Source organism: Rhinolophus sinicus, linkage group LG13, assembly GCF_036562045.2.
Source record: "Rhinolophus sinicus isolate RSC01 linkage group LG13, ASM3656204v1, whole genome shotgun sequence".
NCBI lineage: Eukaryota > Metazoa > Chordata > Mammalia > Chiroptera > Rhinolophidae > Rhinolophus > Rhinolophus sinicus.
Window position 1 is genome coordinate 12306810 of NC_133762.1, and position 21330 is coordinate 12328139.

At 52.4% G+C, this 21330-nt stretch overlaps 2 protein-coding genes across 7 annotated transcripts in view; one reads left to right on the plus strand and one right to left on the minus strand.

Moving 5' to 3' along the window:
- Positions 1-6741: 6741 nt before the first annotated feature.
- MESP2 (mesoderm posterior bHLH transcription factor 2) lies at positions 6742-8903 on the plus strand. The gene is made up of 2 exons (XM_074317829.1): positions 6742-7584; positions 8279-8903. The coding sequence occupies exons 1-2, from the start codon at positions 6757-6759 to the stop codon at positions 8543-8545; spliced, it is 1095 nt and encodes a 364-aa protein (XP_074173930.1). The 5' UTR covers positions 6742-6756; the 3' UTR covers positions 8546-8903.
- A 3191-nt stretch (positions 8904-12094) lies between these two features.
- Positions 12095-21330, minus strand: part of ANPEP (alanyl aminopeptidase, membrane) — a 28517-nt gene continuing 19281 nt past the window's right edge. For all 6 annotated transcript variants that reach the window (XM_074317380.1, XM_019719245.2, XM_074317379.1 and 3 more), the window contains 7 exons: positions 20803-20950; positions 18005-18096; positions 17466-17576; positions 17194-17361; positions 16278-16418; positions 15801-15882; positions 12095-12671 (listed from right to left, as the gene is read on the minus strand). In XM_074317380.1, the coding sequence (XP_074173481.1) occupies positions 12519-12671; positions 15801-15882; positions 16278-16418; positions 17194-17361; positions 17466-17576; positions 18005-18096; positions 20803-20950 (895 nt within the window). In that variant the 3' untranslated portion in view covers positions 12095-12518. The remainder of the gene's footprint in view (positions 12672-15800; positions 15883-16277; positions 16419-17193; positions 17362-17465; positions 17577-18004; positions 18097-20802; positions 20951-21330) is intronic.

Genomic DNA, 21330 nt, shown 5'->3' on the forward strand with positions numbered 1-21330 from the left:
CTCCCTCCTGCCCTGCCCTCCTCGGCCCACTCCCAGCGCCCCTGGCCGGGTCTAGTAGCTCTGATGTGACCAGTCTCCTGTCCGGTGTCCTGCCTCCAGCCCTTCACCTTCCAGCTCCTTTTCTTCCTCAGAATTTCTGTGGCCTCATTGCCTCCCGAGTCCAAACTCAACCAGCAGGATTTGCACTCCCCCCACCCCCGCCCGTCCAGGCCCTCACACCCCTCCTGGGGCTCCAGCCCTCTTGGCGTTGCCCAAAGCAGTCCTGGGCCTCTCCACTCCCAGACTGGGGCTCAGCTCTTCCCGCTGCCAGGAATGCCCCAGCTCCACTTGGAGAAAATCCACCATTTCTGGTCCCTCCCTCCCTCCTGTGACCTGGCCTGGTGACTGACTGGCCAGGAAGCACCTCTGTCGCCCGTGGGCTCCCAACACACTAGGCCACCATTGATGCAGAGCTGCCTTGTTCCTTTCTCCTCCTCCTCCAGCTCCAGCTCCCAGAGGGCAGCAAACTCACCACCCCCCAGGAGCCTTCACCCCCAGCCGGTTGGTATTTCCCAGTGGTCTTGTACATGGTCTTTGTGGGTTCACATTCTGGCTCTGAGGGACTGGGGCAAATGATGGGGCCTCTTTGGGCCTGGTTTCCCCATTGGAGGAGGAGAACAGCAGGACGCTGCAGTCCTGGGGTCTGAGCACTGAACGGCTGCCACAGGCCCGGCGCTGGCACTTACTCTGTGGAAGTGCTAGGAAGACAGGTGGCCTGAGGCCTGGTCAGGGGGAGCTCCAGTTCCAGCCGCTGCTCTGAGACTTGTCGTGTGGCTGTCGGTCTCAGAGTCTCCCAGTGACACCGATGGTGCCCTGCTTGGCAGGGCCTTGTCATCGGGCTTCCCTGGCTGTGCCCAGAGGCATGCACCCGCCCCTGGGCCGGGAGGGGCAGTAGCTGGGCACGCTGACGGCTCCTGGAGTAAGGGGCCGTCCGGGGCCGTCCTCCTCCATTTCCTCCCTCGCTCCCTCGCCATCCCAGGGACACAGACCCTGCCTTTTCCCTGGGCCTACAGGGGCGGGGCGGTGGGGGGTGACCTGCAGTCTCCCACCCCCACCCCAGAAGCACATTCTGGGGTTTCTGAGGGGGCCTGCTGCCTGGCTGTTTTGGAGGCCCCTGCACACCCTCGTTCCCAAGTCAACACCTTCTGCCCTGGGGGAAGCGGCCTTGTGTCAACAGGCAGAGTGGAGGTGTGAAGGCAGCCACAGTGGCCAAGGGGGCGGCTGGGCTGGCCCTCACTGCTCGGCTGGTAATGAGAATACCACACGGCCCCTGCAGCCCCTCACAGGCTGCCTCCTTCCCTTCCGTGTTCCCACAGCCTGTCCACCCCCAGGGCCTGGAAGGGAAAGCAGAGCTACGGGGCACAGGCCAGGCCTTAACCTGGCTCCAGCTCCTTGGACCCGATCCTGGGGGCCCTGCACTACCTGCCCAGGGAGAAAGAGCAGGTGGAGAACTGGGGCTGGGGGTAAACAAACAATGAGGCCTGTGCAAGGCCGCCAAGAGCAGGCCTGGCACGTTCGGGGCCCAACCTGGGCCTCTGCCCTGCTCATCCGACAGGTGGTCAGGGGCAAAGTCCTGGGACATCAATAAACGGAGAATGGGATGGAGGCCTCCGTGTCCTCACCTATGTAACAGGAATCGTGACATGGGCACTGCCGGCCTCAGCACCAAGCTGACTGGTGCCACACGAGGAAGCTCAGCCAAAGGTCACAGTGGCCCTGTGGTTCCAGCCCCACAGCTGGCCATCTGAGCCAGAGCTTCCGGAGCCCAGGAGAGCAGGGCGGGAGACTCAGGGCGGAAGCGCCTGTGCGACCTCATTCTGCAAGCCCAGCGCAGGATGGGTGCCCTGTGGCTCCCTCACCCGGAGGCTGCCCAGCGCCCGGAGGCGGCAGTTCCTGTGTTCTCCCTGCTTCTTGGCCTCGGCTCTAAAAGCACCTCGGGATTGTCAGGTCCACCCCCCTTGTTTTATGGAGCTCGTCAGGGCTGAGAGGCAACAACAGCCATCCACTGCACTATACGTGCCGACCGTGTTCCATCGGGCCTCTTCCGGATCTTGTGCAGAAACAGGCCACTCACTCCCGGGACAGCCCCTCTCAGCTTAGAAAGTTCTTCAGACTCCCCCTGGAGTATTCTCCTCCAGGTATCTGGAGACGACATCACATCGCCATATTGTGTGCTTCCTGGACAAAGCACCCCCAAGTCCTTCGGCTATTTCTCTGGTGACCTGGCTTCCAGCCCCTCACCAAGCTCCCTCCCCGGTTTGTCCCATTGCTCATACACTGTGGCCCCTCGGTCTGACCACTTTCCTGGGTACGGCCCACCCTGCCTAGGGAATGAGAGACCAGCCCTGTGGCTGAAGACCCCGTTTCTTGCCAATAAGAAGGGAATCACTTTTGTTTCTCATGCCCCCTGATGCGTGGAAGGCAATGACGGCCACGCCTTTTCCAGACCTGCTGCTGGTTACACCTGCCTCCCGACCCTGAACTTAAAGGGAGGACACCCGGGGCTCCGTTGATTCTACCTTATTAGATCCGATGGGTTCTTCTGGCCTGTTGGGATCTCTTTAGGTCCTGGTTGCTACCCAGTTCACTTCTTGGGTTTGGATCTTGCCCCACATTAGATCAATTCATATCTTCATTCCAGATCATAACGCTGCCCCTGAGAAGCTGGGACTAGAGCCGGTGGCACAACACGAGGCCTGCTTCCAAGTGAACATCCATCCATTCATCTGGGGGAACAAAGAATCTGTTATGAATTATCTTAACTGAACTGTCATCCAGCTTACCTGGCCCCATTTGTTGGCAAGGACACCCCAGGAACGTCTTTCTTATGTGGACAGGAATTGTGTCTGGCTGCTCAGAGCACACTCCCAAAATGACAATGATGTGATTTTATTTTCTCTCACATTAAAGACTTTCAGGAGTAGAGAGTTCTGGACCAGTATGGCACTTCCATTGTCATTGATGCCTCAGGCTTCCTGCTGCGGCACTATCCTTCGTGTGTGACTTCTATCCTTGAGGTGGCCTCACGGTCACAAAATGGTTGCTGAAGCTACACCCATCACGTTTCCCAGGTAGAAAGAAAATATAAGTGGTCAGAGCCACAGGAATGTATCTCTCTGCCTTAAAGAGCTTTTTTAGAAGCCCCATCCAATACTTCTAACATTTCATTGGCCACTCCATCCGCTAGGCAGGGTGGGAACTGTAGTTGTTTTATCTGGGCATATAACCACCCACAGTAATACTGGGCCCTGTGATTAAGTTAGAAAGAAGAACAGAGGCTGTAATACATGCTGTGTGGGCAACCAGAAGTCCTTGCCATCCTCATGCACATGCTACTGACCATGTTTCCTAAATCTAGCCACCATTTCCTCAGCTGGTAAGGGGTGGAGCTGGGACTCTAAAACCCAGGTCTGTCTGATTCCACAGCTCGACCTCCTAACCATGAAGCTACACTGCTTCCCTGTGTAAACGGGAGGCCCAGTGGGAGGATGCACTTTGGTTTTCCCCTCGTGAGTGGGGCTGACAGACACTGTGTCCCTGGCCCCTAGAGCCTGGCTGCAAGGCCTAGTGAAGAGCCAGGGGCCACAGCAAACCAAGCCCGGGGTCCCACCTTCCAGAACTTATGCTCTGACATTGCACAGTCTAAGGCCTGGGCTCTGGGGAAAGCTCAAAGGTAGACAGAAGGCGGCCAGGGGACCCTAGAGAGGGAAAAGCATGCAGGGCTCTGTGCTGGGTGGAGTGCCATTATTCACCACATCCTCTCACAGGCAATCCCTCCAGGCTGCTCTGATGAATGGGGGTGGGATGGGAGACAGGAGGAATAATTCTGAAAATTCATAACCATTCTGGAGAACACATGGCCACTTCACCACTCCACATCCAGCTACCTGTGCACAAGGCAGGGCTGTTTGGCAAAAACTAGAAACACGCCAAAGGTGTAGCAATAAGAGACTGACTACGGTGTGAGCATGCTTTGGAATATTATACGGCAATTAAAAAGAACGAGTCAGTAAGATCAACAGCACATCAATCTGAAATTTCAGAACCCAGATCAAGAAATATATATGAAACTTGATGAATTTTGTTTACAACTGTCAATTCCATGTACATAAATTCTTTGATAGTACAGTGTGTCAGAGTTTCATAGTATTGTACAGCTTTGGATGAATAAATGGTGATATTCGAGTACGTACCCTACGTTTGCCATTATTTCAACCTCAGAAGTGTGGGACTGACTGCTTTCTAAGTCCACAGTACCCAAAGGGAAAAGTAGCTCTTTTTTTTTTTTTTTTTTTCACCTTGGGCTTAAACCCTTTTAAGTCCCGAAATGTTGTATAACTAACTGCTTCTTTCCAAAGAAAGCCTGTTTGAAATCCAGCATGCTTAACCAATTCCATCTTCTTTTGTGTTATGGACAAATTAAAACATTTCCTCTCCTCATTCATTGCAGCTAGAATAAACTAAACAACAGTTAGTGACCTTGGTCAGCGTTATTCCATGTCCATTTTTACTTCATCATAATGTTACAGTGGTAACATAAACATTTTTTCTCCAACATATTTTAAAATAAGTCCTGAGGAAAAAGGGATGCAATTTCATCATTGAACGTCTATCTGCACCTCCTGCCACTACATCTTTTATCCCCCAAGTAAAATGATCCTCTATGATTGAAACAGATGAACACAAGTCACCCATGACCAACTATGAGTCAGTTAAATATGTCATGACATGGAATGCTCTAAGATATGCTACTAAATGAAAAAACAGCAAGTTACAGGCTCGGACAGGCACGTGTCGTAACGTTACCCAACTTACGCGATGTGTTTTCTAAGGAGACATGTTGAAGAGAATGCAATGGACCAGGTCTGGAAGGACACATGATAACCTAACAATAGCTATTACCTTTGGGGACGGCTTACAGGGCCGTCAGCTTTCTCCCTAATGTTTCCATTTCTTACCAAGAGAATGTATTCATTATGTAATTTGTGAAACTAAAAGTTAATTTTTAAAAACAGCCATAGAAATACCACAAGGCCATTGATGACTTCAGGGTAGGACCAGCTAACCTATTCCTGCATCACTGTGTTGGCCTTCAATTATTGGCTCCTGAGTTGTTTTTCATGTCACACTTCTGCTCAAAAGTCAGTTTGACTCCCCATTGCCTTGGGAAGAAGACCCCACTTCTTAGCCTGGCACCCCCCGCGTGTGCTCTAGCTCTCCCCATCACCACCCTGCACACTGTTCCTGAAGCACCTTGGGAAGTCCCACTGCCAGTCCTTTGCTGATGCCATTCATTCCCACATCCAGAATGCTCTTTACCTGCCTCTCTCTCTGTGCAAGTCCTAGTCATGGTTCAAGGCCCCGCTCTACCTCTCCACCTCTGTGGCCAAATTCTACAGTCCCTGGCCCTCATGAGACCCTTAGTCTTTCCTCGGAAGATCACAAAGGACACTGACACCTCCTTTAAACTGTAATTATTGCTGAGAAGTGAGAGCTTTTATGTTATAAACTTTACCATTGTTCAAGTGGATACTATGAGACAAAAACAGTCCTGTGAGTAGAAATACAATTATTATTCCTGTTTTATAGAGCAAAAGGCTCAGACAGGTTAAGGGCTCTGCCCAAGGGCACACAGCTAGTTAGTGGTGGGCCTACTAATTATATCATGACCTGTTCACTCATCTCTCCCACAAAACTGAGACCCTGGTGTGCCTGACATTTACCAGTTACTAAATATTATGAATATGAATTAAATGAATAATGCCTACAAGCATCTTGAAATGTAAATACCTTCTTTATAAAATGACAGCACCAAACATTTAGCCCACTTACCAGGTACATACTAAGTAGTTCCGTGCACGGTTCCCCTTAGTACCAGCAACCACCCTAGGTGGTGGGTATTCTGTATTATTGCTGACGATGAGGAAACTTGAGTCTCAGAGGAGTTAAGTCACTTGTCCAAAGTCACACAGCAAATAAAAAGGATCTGACTCTGGCCTGCTTGTGGGGGACCCATCTTCCCCCATTTCATTCCCATTAATTCTTCTTCTGCAAGCTGCTCTGTTCTGTTTTTCAGGAACAGAAATTAACTGTGGGCAACAAGATGACTTTCTCAGTGTCACTCAGCAAATCAGCAAGTGCAGGTTGGAAAGAACCCAGGTAGGGTCAACCTGTATGTCTCTTTCCCGCCCACTGCCCCATCCCCCATCACTGCTGGCAGGTCCCTCCAGGCTTGTCTTGAAGCCTTACAAGCACAGGTGTGGGCACTGGGTGTAAGTTACTGGGCACGGCCCCCCAGGGACTGGTGATGAGCGAGGCGGCCACTCATCACAGGGGGCCATGTGTGACTTGGGGGACAGCCCTAGACGATGGCACTGCCCACGGTTGTCGGACTCCTGGGCACTCACCCTGCGCAGTGGACGGGGCGGGGTGGGTGGGTAGCCGGTGAGAAGCTTAGCAACTCCATCCAGATGCGAATTGTCCCTCCCACACTTCCCGGGCTGCAGGGGCCTCCATTAGAGCTCCTGAGGGGTCAGAATCCACACCTTCGCAAATGGGCCCGCTTTCCCAGGGCCCCCCTGCCCAGACCTTCCCTGGGCTCTGTGGGTTTTGACACCTCTCTGTAACCTGGCGGGAGGCCACCTCACACCTTTGGTCCAGATAAAAGCTCAGGCCTGGAGGTGGCCGGCCCAGCCTCCCATAGCCCTCCGCCCGGCCATGGCCCAGTCCCCTTCCCTGCAGAGCCTCGACCACTGGATCTTACCCCAGGGTTGGCGCTGGGCCGGCCACTCGGACTCCACGTCCCCAGCCTCCTCCTCGGATTCGTCGGGCTCGTGCCCCTGCGACGGCGCCCGCGGCCCCTCGCAGCCCGCGCTCCCCGCTCGCGGCGCCGGCGCCGCCGAGGCCGCCCAGACGGCGCCAGGACGAGCACGGCCGGGACCCGGCGGCGGGCAGCAGCGGCAGAGCGCCAGCGAGCGCGAGAAGCTGCGCATGCGCACGCTCGCCCGCGCCCTGCACGAGCTGCGCCGCTACCTGCCGCCGTCGGTGGCGCCCGCCGGGCAGAGCCTGACCAAGATCGAGACGCTGCGCCTGGCCATCCGCTACATCGGCCACCTGTCGGCGGTGCTGGGCCTCAGCGAGGAGAACCTGCGGCGCCGTCGCCGGCGCCACGGCGACGCGGCGCTCCCTCAGGGCTGCCCGCTCTGCCCCGACGGCGGCCCCGCGCAGACGCAGGCGCGCGGCCCGGGCCTGGGCTCCGCCGCCCCCGCCGCGGCGTCCTGGGCGTCCTCCCCCGCCTGTCCCGGAGCCCGAGCGGCGCCCGAGCGCTTGGGGAGCAGGGTCCTTGACGTGGGTCGCCAGGTGACACCCCCTTACTGCCCCAGGATGCAGTCGCTCCCGCAGGTGTCGCAAGGGAGAGCCCCCGACGCGGCCCTTTGGACGCTGCCCCAAATCCGTTCCGGAACGCTGACATCCCCACAGCCCGGGAACCAGGCCACGCCCTGGACGCCGCCTCCCGCGGCTCCGGAGCTGACTGCAGTGCACCAGGTACCGAGGTCCGCCCCGCTTCCCTCGGGTGGTCCCTCCGCTTCAGTTGGAAATGGACGGGGTGGGTGGGCTCTAATCTGCAGAGAATCCCACGCTCTTTAGATTCCCATCATCTAACCCAACCCTAGTTCGGGGTGGAGAGAAACTGAAGGATGGACAGCATGCTAACCTCCTTGGAGAAAGGAGAAAGAGATGGGGCCCTGGGGAGTGAAGGCCACCCCCACCCCCACTTAGAAGTCTTCAAAACATTGTGGGAGAGGGAGGAGCCCTCAGACTTGCACCTGTGGCCCTAGGGTTGGGGGCTTCCTGACAAGATTGGCTTTGAGCTGGTAACCATAAAAGAGCATATTAATAACCAAAATTTATTGAACCCTTACTGTGTTCCCAACACCATGCCTGACACTTTACATGTATTGACGCATTCAACCTTCCAGCAACCCTGTGAAGCAGGTATTATCATCCTCATTTTACAGATAAGAAAAATGAGACTCAAAGAGCTTATCTGAGTTTTCATAGATAGTGGGTAGCAGAGCTGGGATTTGAACCCTGGGGGGTGTCTCTCCACAGTAGCTACTGTTCACCACTTTGCCTTACCGCATTCATAGCACCAGGGAACTCTGGGGGGCATCCAAGGTCAAGATTTCAGGGCATCAGGCAGTAGCCCACTCACCAACTGCTCTTGTCTCTCTTGCAGGGTATCTCTGTGTCTCCAGAGTCCTATGTGTTGCCAGAAACCCCTCCCCTCCTGCCCCACTCAGCATGCCAGAGACTCCAGCCTCAGACCCAGTGGGGATACTGGAGCCACAGTGCAGAGATGCTCCCCAGCTCGGAGGACCAGGGAGCAGGCCCCACCCTCCAGCTCAATGATGAAAGCCCTCTCCAGAGCTCAGGCCTGCAGCTCAGTGGCTGCCCTGAATTTTGGCAAGAAGATTTGGAGGGGGGCCACCTCGGCATCTTCTAATGGCTTTGCTGTCCCCTTTCCAGCTGGGAGTCTGGCCTGTAGTGTGAGCACCCTCCTTGTATGTGACATCAGTGGTTTTCAAACTTTCCTTTAGCCAAGGGTCCCTTTCCCAAGTGATGTCTTTCGTGGAAGCAGTGTTTGAAATAGTTGGTGGCCCCTGGCTGGAGTTGGGGCTGGGGCAGTGCCCTCTGCTCCTAGACACCCCCCAGAAAGACCTGCAGAGCACAGCCTGAGCTGCAATAAGACAGTAGCTGCCTGACCATGAAGTTGGCAGGGCTGGGAGTGGTGGAGGAATGGGTTCGGGGAGGGGGGAGGGCAGAAGCCTATATGCTTTGATTTTGCTTCTTAAAGAAAAGACACAAGAAAAATCTGGTTTGGTCTGTTTTTCTTCTATCAACGTGCGTTTTATGGCCTCTGGGAAAGGAAAAATGTTCCCATCCTGTGGGAAACAAGCCATGCTGCTCTTCCCTCCCCAAATCCAAGCCTACCAAGGTTGAGGTGGGCCTTCACTTGCCAGTTGGACCATTTTTACTGTGCAGGGGCTCCCCCTGGCCTGCTGTGCAAGGTGGCACGGGGGGGTCGACGCTTGGACCTGTTCACTTGCCTCAGACCCATCACATTGCCCTTTCCCGTTCTCCTAGGTGCATCCCTGCTGGCCTGTGGGACTCTGTCACAATTATAGGACATTGCTTTCAAAGGATGCCTGAGTGGGTCCCACTTAACTAGGTCAGTGTATTCGTTTGCTTGGGCTGTCCAGACAGAATACCACAAATTGGGAGACTTAACAGACATTTGTTTTCTCACAGTTCTGGAGGCTAGAAGTCCAAGATCAAGGTGTCAGCAGGTCTGGTTTCTTCTGAGGCCTCTCCTTGGCCCCCTTCTCACTGTGTCCTCTCATGGTCACCCCTTGGTCTGTGTCTGTTTGACTCTCTTTCTATAAGGATACCGGTCCTATGGGGTTAGGGCCCACCCATGACCTCATTTTACCGTAATTACCTCTTTACAGAGTCTCTCTACCCCCAAGCTGGGTATCGACATCAGGGCCCTGACTCCCTGTCGAGTGCTCTTTCCTTCCCAAGAAACCCCAGAAAACTCAAGGTCTTGGCTCCAGCCACAGCATCTGCACTGAAGACAGAACTAAACAATTGCCCGTCTCCTTCCTTTGGCCCCCACCCACCTGGGGTTAGTCCTATAGGGACAGAGACAGGTATCCCTGGTCCAGTCACTGATGACCATGCTTCCCCAGCTCCGAAGCCCTGCAAGGGCTGGAGTGGAGCCCAAGAGAGTCCTGGCCTTCACCACCGGCAGCCAGAGCATCTTCTAGAATTTGGCAGGCTCGTTCTTCCAGCTCAATAAGTACTCTTCTAGAAGGAGCCCACCCCTCTCCTCACACTCTGGGAGGGAAGGCTCAGCCCCTTGCCCCCATCCGTCTGGTCCGGTTGGTCGGTCGGTCGGCGGCTGCACCTCTGCTAAGTGACTGGCAGGGGAGCGGGAGGGGCTAATGCGCGTGCCCTGCCTGGGATGACTGCTCTACCCATACCCTGGGGACCCCAGTCACCATCTGTGAGACTGGACATTTGCTGAGTGCCTCACCCAGGCCTTTCAGTGACCCCAGAGGAGAGGACATGCCTCCTGAGGAGCCTCCTGGAGGGTGGGGAGGCGGGAGAGGGCACAGCACCCCGGCTGCTTCGTGCTGACCCTCGGATCCTGCCTTCCCCCCTGGTCTTGAGCGCTGGACAGGCAGTGAGCAGCCTGGGTTCTCCTGGGCCCCTGCTCTGCGTGCGACCTTGAACAAGGAAGGCTGCAGGCGGGTGTCTGGGTCTGCGTGTCCTTGCTGCAGCCGGGAAACCAGTGTCCTCCAGCCACACAAGGCCTTGCATTGTGAGCTGTCAGGTGGCCCAGCAACGTAACATGTTTGTCACAGACCCTGCTCCGGCTCCAAATGGAGACCAGCTCCACTCATGCAGGGGCTCGAGAGCCAGCTCTACTGAGTTGTGACTCAACTTCCCTGAGCCTCAGTTTCCTTATCAGCAGAACTGAGATCAAGACTGTCCTTATCTCCTGGGACTGTTGAGAACCAAATGAGATAAAGAGCATAAGCATAAATGCTTAGCCCAGCGCCAGGCACAGAGACTGCTAGGCTCCTTGCCAACTCTTCTCCCTGGAGGCCAGCTCTCCCCCAGGGACACTGATGGTGGGGCTGATCCCTCCCCCAGCAGGAACCACCTGAGGGGGCCTGCACTGTCTCCCCAGGTCAAGTGCCAGCCACTGCTGCTGGGCACTGGCGTCAGGAAGCGCCAGCCCAGAGGGGCTGGGCTGAGGGATGCAGGGACCTGGTTGGTGGGGGACCCCACAGGGCCGGCCCCGCCCCACCCTTTGATGTGCAGACACCAGTAGAGCACGGGGAGCCTGTCTGCCTACCCCAGGGGAAGTGGCCGTGAGGGCAGAGGGCTGGTGGGGACTTGAGCCAGGAGACAAGGCTGAGGACCATAACAGGAACCTGGTCTCCTTACCTATCAGGCCAAGGGCTAAGTGGGAGTCGCCTCCTTTGAGCCACACCACACACCCGCCACAGGCTCAATCATCTTTGGAAGCCCAGGGCTTTCGGTCACTTGTCCAAGAAGCAGGGGCTGAGCCATGAACCGAAACCAGGCCTCAGGACTCCAAAGCCCGGGGCCAAGGGTCTCAGTGGATCAGGTGGAGCCCTGCAGCCATCTGTCTGTGACCTCCCTCTCGTTCCCGCCAGCCTCAGAGGCTCAGCTGGGCCTCCTGGGGCTGAGGCCAAGGTGAGCTTCAAACCATTTACCCAGAAATTCCCAGCAAGTCCAATGTGGGCTGTGGAACCTGTGGGTCCCAAGCCTTCTCCTCAGAGTCAGCCCTGACCCATGGCTCCCCAAGGTGATCAGGGGACACCTGCCTTTTTCTGTATGCTACTTTTGAAAACAATTACTTTACAAATTGATATCGCACCTACCCACTATGGATCCCAGAGAGAGAGTGGGACATGCCCTTGGCCAGCAGGTGGGCACACCAGGCCTGGGACCCAGGGTTTGCTGCCCTCAGTACAAGTCCCTTTCTCTTAGTCCCAGTTGTCCCAGGTGTGCTGACTGGGGTGCAGGAAGACGGGCCCAGCCAGCACTCTACTCCCTTGCCGCATATTAGGACGGGGATAAACCCTAGCTTCCGGAACTGTGGAAAGTCCTGCTTTCTGGAAAGCACTCCCTCTAGGCCTGGTCCCAAGCCCTGGCTCTCCCCACGCTGCCCTGGGAACCACTGAGTTCAGCTGCAGGCCTCCCAGCTCCCCATGGTTCCCCAGCATCCAGCAGGTCAAGCCTGCCACGAGAATTCGGATGAAATGAACACTGTGCAGACACCACACACGGGGAGGAAGGGCCAGCAGGTGGGCACGTCTCCCCTCCCATGCTCCCTGGGTAGGGGGAGCCCAGACCCCCACAGCACTGCCCATATACCCCAGCTTCCCTCCATCCCAGGCTCCCCAGCTGTTGTGCAGACCCACTCCTTCTCTGCTTTAGTAATGAGTCTGGAAGCTCATCTAGAAATCCTTTATCTATGTTTTTCTCTTAGAAAAAAAAAATAAAGATCTGGTGTCCTCTTGAGTGTCCGGTTTCAGGGTCTTTTTGGAAAGGTGAGGGAAGGCGCAGGGCAGCCCCTCAAGGCCATTCCTAGTCCACGAGGGCTTCTGCTCACCTGGCGCTGGAGCGGGGCTTCCCTGAGATCAGTCCCAGGGCTCTGGGCCCCAGGGGCCATGCCAGGTCTGGGGAGGGTTGGCACAAGGGCAGGGGTGGAAGTGTTTGGACAGTCTGGCCATCAGGAGCTGGATTAGCCCCACAGGCAGAGGGGAGAGGACGTGGGCCAGAGACTTGGTCTCTGAGGGGAGGATGCTGGTGCCTTGGGCTCCAGGAAGGGGGGCCCAGCCAGGGGTCACCTGGGCCTCTCACATGGAGGGTGGGGACTATTGGCTGTGGTCTGTGAACCACGTTAACACCTTCTGCTTGTTTTCCTTCACCCACTTGATGTTGGCTTTGGTCTTCTCCAGGGCTTGCTCCAGAGCCCGCGTGGCTGAGCCGAAGCCCGTGTCCATGTTGCTGTTCTTGAACTGCTCCAGCTGCCAGGAAAAGGGAGATTCTCAGTCTCGGGCTGAGTCTTCCAGGCCCAGTGCGCGGTCCTCCCACTCCATGTTAATCACCCCCCACCCCAATGGGGACCACAGCCTGTTTTTCAGGACCGGAAGTGCCAGTCCGTCCCTCTCCCTGCAGCAAAATCCGTATCTAGGGCAGAGGTTTCAAAAGGACGGCCTGGGGTAGAATCTGGCTCCCACATGTATGTAGCCTCCATTGTGTGGTTCTTCCTAGAATTGACCCTCAGTTTTTAAATGAATTACAATCTCAATCCAATCAAAGGAGGGCAGAGGGACAAATTAAACAGACACTAAAAGGAAACCACCAGCCAAATTCAAAATGTGGCCATTTCCACACTACAAATGATCCAGTTGCTTCAACAAATAAGTGGTATTTTTTTTAAAACAGATGGTGCAGATTAAAAGATGTATTAGTACTAGAGGTTGTAGCTGGGCAATTAGATAAGAAAGGAAGAAGTAAAACTATCTCTACTTGTAAATGACATGATTTCTGTATAGGAAATCCTAAGAGATCTACAAAAATATTATTAAAACAAATGAGTTCAGCAAGGTTGCAGGATACAAGATCAATATATAAAAATCAATTGTTTTTCTACACACTAGCAATGAAGAATCTGCAAATGAAATGAAGAAAACAGTTTCATTTACCATAGCATCCAAAAGAATAAAATACTTAGAAAAAAATTTGACAAAAGAAGTATAAGACTGGTATGCTAAGAACTACAAAACATTGTTGAAGGAAATTAAGAAGACCTAAATAAAAGAAAAAAAATAAATTTGTTAGTGGATTGGAAGATTTAATATTATTAACATGGCAATACTCCCCCAAAATCTAGATTCAGTGCCATCCCTATCAAAGTTCCGGTGGCCCTTTTTTGCAGGAATTGGCAAGCTGATCCTAAAACTCATAAAGAAACGCAAGGGACACAGAGGAGCCAAATAATCATGAAAAAGAACAAAGTTGGAGGACTCAAATTCCTGATTTTAAAATTCACTACAAAGCTACAGTAATCAAGACAGAGTGGTACCGGCCTAAGGATAGACAACAGACAGACCAATGAAATAGAATTGAGACTCCAGAAATAAACCCTCACATTTACAGTCAGTTGATTTTCAACAAGGGTGCCAAGACCAATTAACAGGGGAAAGAATGGTCATCAACAAATGGTGCTCGGACAACTGAATAACCATATGCAAAGAATGGTTCCGGATCCCTGTTTTACATAGATGAAGTAAAAATTTATCAAAGTCCTAAATGTAAGAGCTAAAATGATAAGACTCTTGGTAAACAGCATAGGTGTGTAAATCTAAGTGACTTTGGATTACACAATTGTTTCTTAGCTACAACATGTAAAGCACAAGCAACAACAACACAAAAAAGAAAGTTGGATTTCATCAAAGTAAAAAACTTTTGTGTATCAAAAGACACTACCAAAGGAGTGAAAAGACAATCCACAGAATGGGAAAATATATTTGCAAATCATGTATCTAATAAGGGCGTAATATCCAGAATATATAAAGAAAGCTTACAACTCAACAATAAAATGATAAATATCCCAATTTAAAAATGGGTGACGGATTTGAATAGACATGGCTCCAAAGATGACATACAAAGGGCCAATAAGCCCATGTAAAGATGCCCAGCATCACCAGTCCTCAGGGAAATGCATATCAAAACCACAATGAGACACCACCTCGCACTCACTTAGGAGGGCTAGAATGAAGAAAAGGAAAGTAACGAATGTCCACAAAGACAGAAAGAAATTGCAACTCTACATTGCTGGTGAGGAGGTAAACTCTGTGCCTGTTGTTTTGGAAAACATTTTGGCAGTTTCTCAAGAAGTTAAACACAAAGTTGCCAAATGACTCAGTAATTCCACTCCTAGGTATATACCCAAGAGAAATGAAAACATATGTGCACTCCAAAATTTGTACATGAATGCTCACAGCCGTGTTATTCATAATAAAGGTGGAAACAACCAAATGTTTGTCAACTGATCTATGGATAAACAAAATGTGTTTTATCCATACAATGACATATGATCATGGATAAACCTTGAGAATATTATGCTAAGTGAAAGAAGCCAGACACAAAAGGCCACATGTATGAGTCCATTAAATGAAATATACAGAATAGGCAAATCCATAGAGGCAAAAAGCAGATTAGTGATCGTCTGGGGCTCGGGACACAGGAGTGGGGAGTGACTTAATACCGTGTGTCCCCAAAAATAAGACCTAGCCAGACCGTCAGCTCTAATGTGTCTTTTGGAGCAAAAATTAATATAATTTTGTTATATTATATTATATTATACTATACTATATTATACCCGGTGTTATATTAACATAAGACCAGGTCTTATATTAATTTTTGCTCCAAAAGATGCATTAGAGCTAATGGTCCGGATAGGTCTTTTTTTTGGGGAAACACGGTAGGTAAGGGGTTTTTTTTAGGGGTGATGAAAAAGTTCTAGAATTAGATGATGGTGATGGTTGTACAACCTTGTAAATATATTAAAATCCATTTAAAATGGTGAATTTTACGATACCTGAATTATATCTCAATGTAAAAAAAAAGACAAATCAACCTCATGCAGTGAGTTAACTTTGGCTTCTAACTCAAACATACATATCAATTACACAAAGAATTTTAAAAAGAACTTGGAGAATTGGAAAATGGCCTGGGTATAAGATGACTGTTGATTTTCTTGGGTTTGCTAATGACTGAGATTATATTTCAAAAATTCCTTTATTTTAGATATAACTAAAGTATTTAGAGGTGAAATTATATAATATCACTGATTTGCTTGAAAATCGTCCACCCCCAAAAAATGTCAGCAAAATGTTGGTAATTATTCAGTCTGGGTAATGGGTACACAGCAGTTCCTGACATTCTTCTTTTTTCGCCTGTACAGAAATTCCAAAATGAACTTTTTGGATTGAACCGTCACCACTTAGAAAGTCTAGACACCCAGCTTGGCCCGTAACTGACGGAGGCCTGGCACCATGGAGCCCACTCTCCGTCATCAGACTCAGTGGCAGCTGAATGGCGGCCACCCCTGTAGACTGGGGATGGGCCCCAGGTTCTCGGCTTCTTACCTGTTCCAGCTCGTACTCAGTGGAGAATCGTCGGGTCACTGCCTGGATGAGGTTGGAGAAGGAGAAGGAGCCACCGCCGTAACTGCAGGGCGGAGAGAGGAACTGTGAGGGGAGGCGCTGATGATACTCAGTGCCTGACTCTATCCACACAGCTACCCTGGGACTGGCCCCATCCTGTCGCTGAGATGGCATGACATGCCTAAGGAGACACCACTAGGCACCTGAACACAGGTTTCACTGCAGTGTCCTCATTCCTATCACTCCAGAAATCACTCCCACCAGCCAGACTTCCTTTCGCCCAGTAGGAAAAGGGACGGCCCATGTCCCGCCTGATCTTTCAGTTCCTCCCCTGACCCGACCTCAAGCTGGGTTCATTTCTGACCACTATGCGGTGCCGAGCCCCCACTGCCAGCCCTGTGGAATCCTGTGCACACAGATTAGCCCCAGGCCACCCTGACATGCTCTCAGCAGACTCACTCCTCAAAGAGCTTCTTCCAGTTGCTCTGGATAAAGTTCCAGGCCAGAGTTTGCCCGACAACGTTGTTGGAGATGGAGATGATGGTGGAGGTGGCATCCTGCTTCCGGATTAACTCAGGGTTCAGGGTGTATCTCAGGTACCTGTGAGGGCAGGGCGCGGCGTTAGTAACTACTTCCCAGGGCTGCAGTCAGATGGCTCGACAGAGAACCCAGGCTGGCAAAGGGCCCTGCGCCCCCCCACCTCTGCGTCCTTTCCACATCCCTTTGGCATGCTGGGGGCTGACGGCCCCTTGGTCTGGCCTCCCTCTTGTAGATGGGACACTGAGTCCCCTACGCAGGGTCACGGGCTATGCATGTCAAGGGTCATGCTGACACATCTGGTGCTTGGTAAATATGTCATGGGGGGAGGGAAGAAGGGAGGGGTACTAGAGCCCTGCCCCAGGTAGGGGGGCCACTCCTGTCTTTGACATTGAGAGTGGCCTTTTCAGGAGATGGCATATGATGCACCCAATGGGAGCCAGGAGCCCTTATCAAGGCTTGGGGGCCGCACAGCTGGACGTTCAGTAAGACCCAGGTCCAGCTACATCACAGCCCTTGAAGAGAAAGAAACTGAATCACTGACAAGGAAAGACTGAGAAGCTGCAGCAGTGAAAAGCACAGGACGTGGGCCTGGACCTGGGTTCGAATCTTGGCTCTATCACTTATTATAGCTTCGGACGTTGGACAAGTTGCTTTGATTCTCTGAGCCTCAGTGTCATCATCTGCAAAATGGGAACATCCTACCCCGCTGCACAGGTTTGAGGACCCCGTGAACAACAATGTGGAGGCACCTGTGAGGCTGGTCTTTCTCCCCGACTTTGGGACCCTGGTCCCCGGTGGGGAGGGGAACTCATCCAGCTCGGCAAGCCAGTCCTACCTGTCCAGGATCCAGACGTGAGTGCTGCAAGCCAGGGCTGCTCGGAGCTTGTCGGCTTCATTTACCAATGTGGCTTTCTGGTACTGCTCCCAGGCGAAGTCCCACTCTTTCTCGCCACCCTGGGCGATGGCGTTGCAGTAGATAGTGGACCGCAGGTTGGCATGGATCCTGGCATGGGTGGGGGTGTTAGGGGTGGAGCAGTAGCAGGGAGGGTGAAAGCAGGGTCTGGGGAGGACAGATGAAGACTGGGGAGGAGCGGGAGATGCACTCACGGGTTATTACTGGGGTTAGCCATCCACTGGCTGAAAAGCCCCGCGGCCAGCTGCTTGCACTCGGGAACCCCACTGGAGCACGCGGTGCTGATGGAGTTAATCTCGTTGTACCTGCCCGAGGTGACACTTGGTCAGCTGCCTGGCCCAGACGGTAGCAAAGACTCCCCAGCTGCAGGCAGGGAGGCTGGGCTGGAGCACTAAGAATGCAGCCTACCCTGCCCTCTGGGTCCCCCTCTTTGCTTTGTGCCTTTGGCAGCCTGGGGACCCAGAGGGGCCGGCCCAGGGTCCAGCCCCAGCTTCAACGCCTAGAATCTGAATGAACGGGTCGGTGAGGGGACCTCAGAGTTTCAGTTTGCTCCTTTGTGCAAAGAGGCCAGATGGGCCCACAGGCCACACAGAGCCTCCAGCAAGGCCTCCGGCTCCTTGGCGGGGGTCACTCCCCACCTGGTGGCCCTAGTCAGGCCAGGAGTTAGGAGATGCAGAAGGGGTCACGGCCAGGGCACCACAGAACCTCCAGACCCAGGAGAGGTCATACTCACTGGTCCGTTAGCTTTTCCGGACGTATAGTCCATTTGTTGGTGACGTTTTTGAAATGATTGAAGAGGGGCGTGACCTGTTTCTTCAGGTAGGCCTGGGGGAAAGAAAACATTAGTAGCTTCAAAGGGGAGATTCAAGCCTGACTTGCCTGGAGTCCCATGGTGCCTGGATGTGGGTAAGCAGGCGGAGCCAGGACTACCACCTACAGAGGCAAAGCGGGCAGAGGCTGGGGGCCTTGACCAAGCCTCGCAGGGCTCAGCGGGGCCAGCACTAGTCTGGGTTTCAGGTGACTGATCTGAGGTCCTTTCTCCTCAAGGCTTCATCAATTCTAATGCTCTAAGTGTCACCCTTTCCTAATGTAGGGTTGGGTCCCACCAACCCCCGCCACCTGTTCCTAAGTATTCTGCATGTATTGTGGGGAATTTACAAAACACACAAAAAATACTCAGAAAATAATCACCATTCAGGAGCTTACCACAACTATGATTTCCAAGTTGACGCACTTCCCCCTTCTTTTTTCTTTTCTACCTTGCATAGCTACAATTCTGCATGCTGCACTTTTTACCTGGCATTGTAATGTCAGCCCCACCCATGTTATTAAAATCCTCTACAGACTCTGGTTCAACGCGGTAATCATCCGTCACGTGTGCCAACAGCAATCCGTATCCAAAGACAGAAAGAATTAACCCCCAAGAAAAAAGAAACAGGAAAGGAAAGAAGAGTGGGTAAGGGGTCCACACAGTTTAGGAGCTGGAAGGCAGACAGCGGCAGGTGGCAGAGGTTTCCGAGAGCGGGAGGAGGCAACAGGGGAGCTGCCTGCCAGGGGCGGTGGAGACAGAAGCAAGGACACTTGCTGTGGCAGGCTCAGCATTAGAGGCAGGGGCTGCACACAAGGCGAGGGAGTCCAAGTCTGCAGAGGGGATAATCAAACCCCCAGCCCTCACGTCCCTCCTTGCAGCTGGCCACAGCCCCCACCATGGGCGAGGCTGAATCAGAGGGGTTCAGAACTGCGGGTCACCAGACACAGTGGGAAGATGGCTGGACTGCAGAGAAGAGCACAGGTAAAAGTTTACGTGCTGAATAGAGGGGCCTCCAGCTGCCGTCCCCACTCTGATTCCAGTGAGCATCACCAGACTCAATACATAAGACAGAGCATAACACTCTGAAAACTGAATGGTCTCAAGGGAGCACACTCAGGGATATGATTTCTGAGGGGCCCCATGAAGAGTCACGTGGCCACCCAGTCACTCCACAACAAGACCCACAGGCAACACACCCCACCTCCCCACGGAGCTTCCAATCACTTTTTATTATCTCACTCTCAAATCCAAAGGGGCAGCTCAGCCTCCAACTTGAAAGAGGCGACCAAAACCAACAGATGGCACAGGGGAAACAAATCAATGGAGAAGAAAACTTCGGGAAAGCCTGTGACGAAAATCCTCTGAGTTCAGAGAAGTTACTGCACAGGATGCTAGAGCCAGGAACAACCCTTGGAAGTTTAAAAATACGACAGAAGAAATGAACACACTCTGTAGAGGAGAGCTGGTGTGTTACCCCGAGGGCATATCTGAGGGGGTCGAACAAAGTCAACACTCTGGGAAAGAGAAAAGAAAATGGGAGGACCAGTACGGGAGCAGTAAGTTGGATTAACAGGGGTCCCAGGAAAAGAGACTCTTAAAAATAAAAAAGAAACAAAAGAGAGGAAGAAAATTTAAAGGAGCAATGCAAAAATGTCCAGAATGAAAGAGTAGAAGGATGAGAAAGGCCCACCAGGATTGACAAGAGCCCACAAGCTTCCAGAAGGGGAAACTAGCCATATTCCAAGGACTGGAAATGAGAAAGACTCTGGGCTTCTCAACAGCAACACAAGAGGCTTGACGTCAGTGGAGCAAGACCTGACATTTTCTGAGGAATAACTTCCAACCTAGAAACTTCTAAAGCCAGGTAAGTTCTCAATCCCACATGGGGGCGGAATAAAGACATTTCAGACCACTTACTTCAGAACACCACCTCTTATGAACTCCATCTCAGAAACTGGAAGGGTAAAGGGGGTCAAATGTATGGTGACAGAAGGAGAACTGACTCTGGGTGATGAGCACGCAATGTGATATATAGATGATGTCTTGTAGAATTGCACACTTGAAACCTATGTAATTTTACTAACTAGTGTCACCCCAAAAAATTTAATTAGGAAAAAAAATCTCCTAGAAGATGTGCTCCCCTATGAGTGAAAAAAACTAAAGGAAGAACCCATGGGCTCAGGGAACAAGAGAGCCGCTCAACATGGGAGCTGAGTGGGGTTCTAGAAAAAAGCGGGGGGTTCCTTCAGGAAAAAGCAAATCGCAGTACTCTACATGGCTCAGCAGAGAATGTTAGTTAAATAATCACAACAAAATTAATGCTAAATACTGAGTTGACCCAATATTGTGATTGAACCCCCTTAGGAGGATGGGGTGAATCCAAGGTAGGAAGATTAATGAATTAAGAGTTAAACTCACTAATCATAATACCTCATTTACCATGATAGGAAGTTAATAATGTGAAAAATTTGTAATAAAAAAATGATCCCTTCAAGTATGACCTAAAGGCTACGTAGTATTCCATCAAATGGATATCCTACTTAACCAATCCCCAACTATTAGACGTTTAAGTGTTTGGGTATTTTTTTTCTTTTCCCAGGTCCTTTCCTTGTCCCGCCCAACCTGCTCACTCGTCCAGTCCTTGTTTCCTTCCCCCCCAATCCTCCTGCTCTCACCACGTTGGTCGGTCCTCACACCCTGCCAGCCATGCCCCTCTGTACCTGCATGGGGGCGTAGACCTCTGAGCGGTCGAACATGAGTTTGAAGTAGCTCAGGCTGCTCAGGGCGGCCTGCCAAGGCATGTACTCTGTCTCTCGGATCAGGAAGAGGGTGTTGTCCAGCGCCAGGGTGACAGGGACCTTTTGGGCACTGGAGGAGAAACAGAAGGGTTCAAGTCAGCACCCACATCCAGTCCAGCCCCCTCCTGGAGCCCGAGGTCCCAGAGCCCCAACTGAGCCACTTCCAGTGTTCACCAGGGGTGGGGGCGTGAGTGCTGGGTGGTGGCCCAAGGCTAGCCCAGGCTCCGCCCCCACCCACTGCCCGTCACAATCCCTTGCTTTTATCCCCATTTTACATATGAAGAAACCGAGGTTCAGAGAGGCCAAGTTGCTTGCCTAAGGCTACACAGCCCCTAAGAGACAGAGCTTAGATTCAAGGACAAAAAGCCTGCGCTCTTTACTCAGCCTATGTCCTCCGACTCGCTTGGCCCTCTGGGCGTTTCTCACGCCTCCTCATGCTGTCTGTGCACA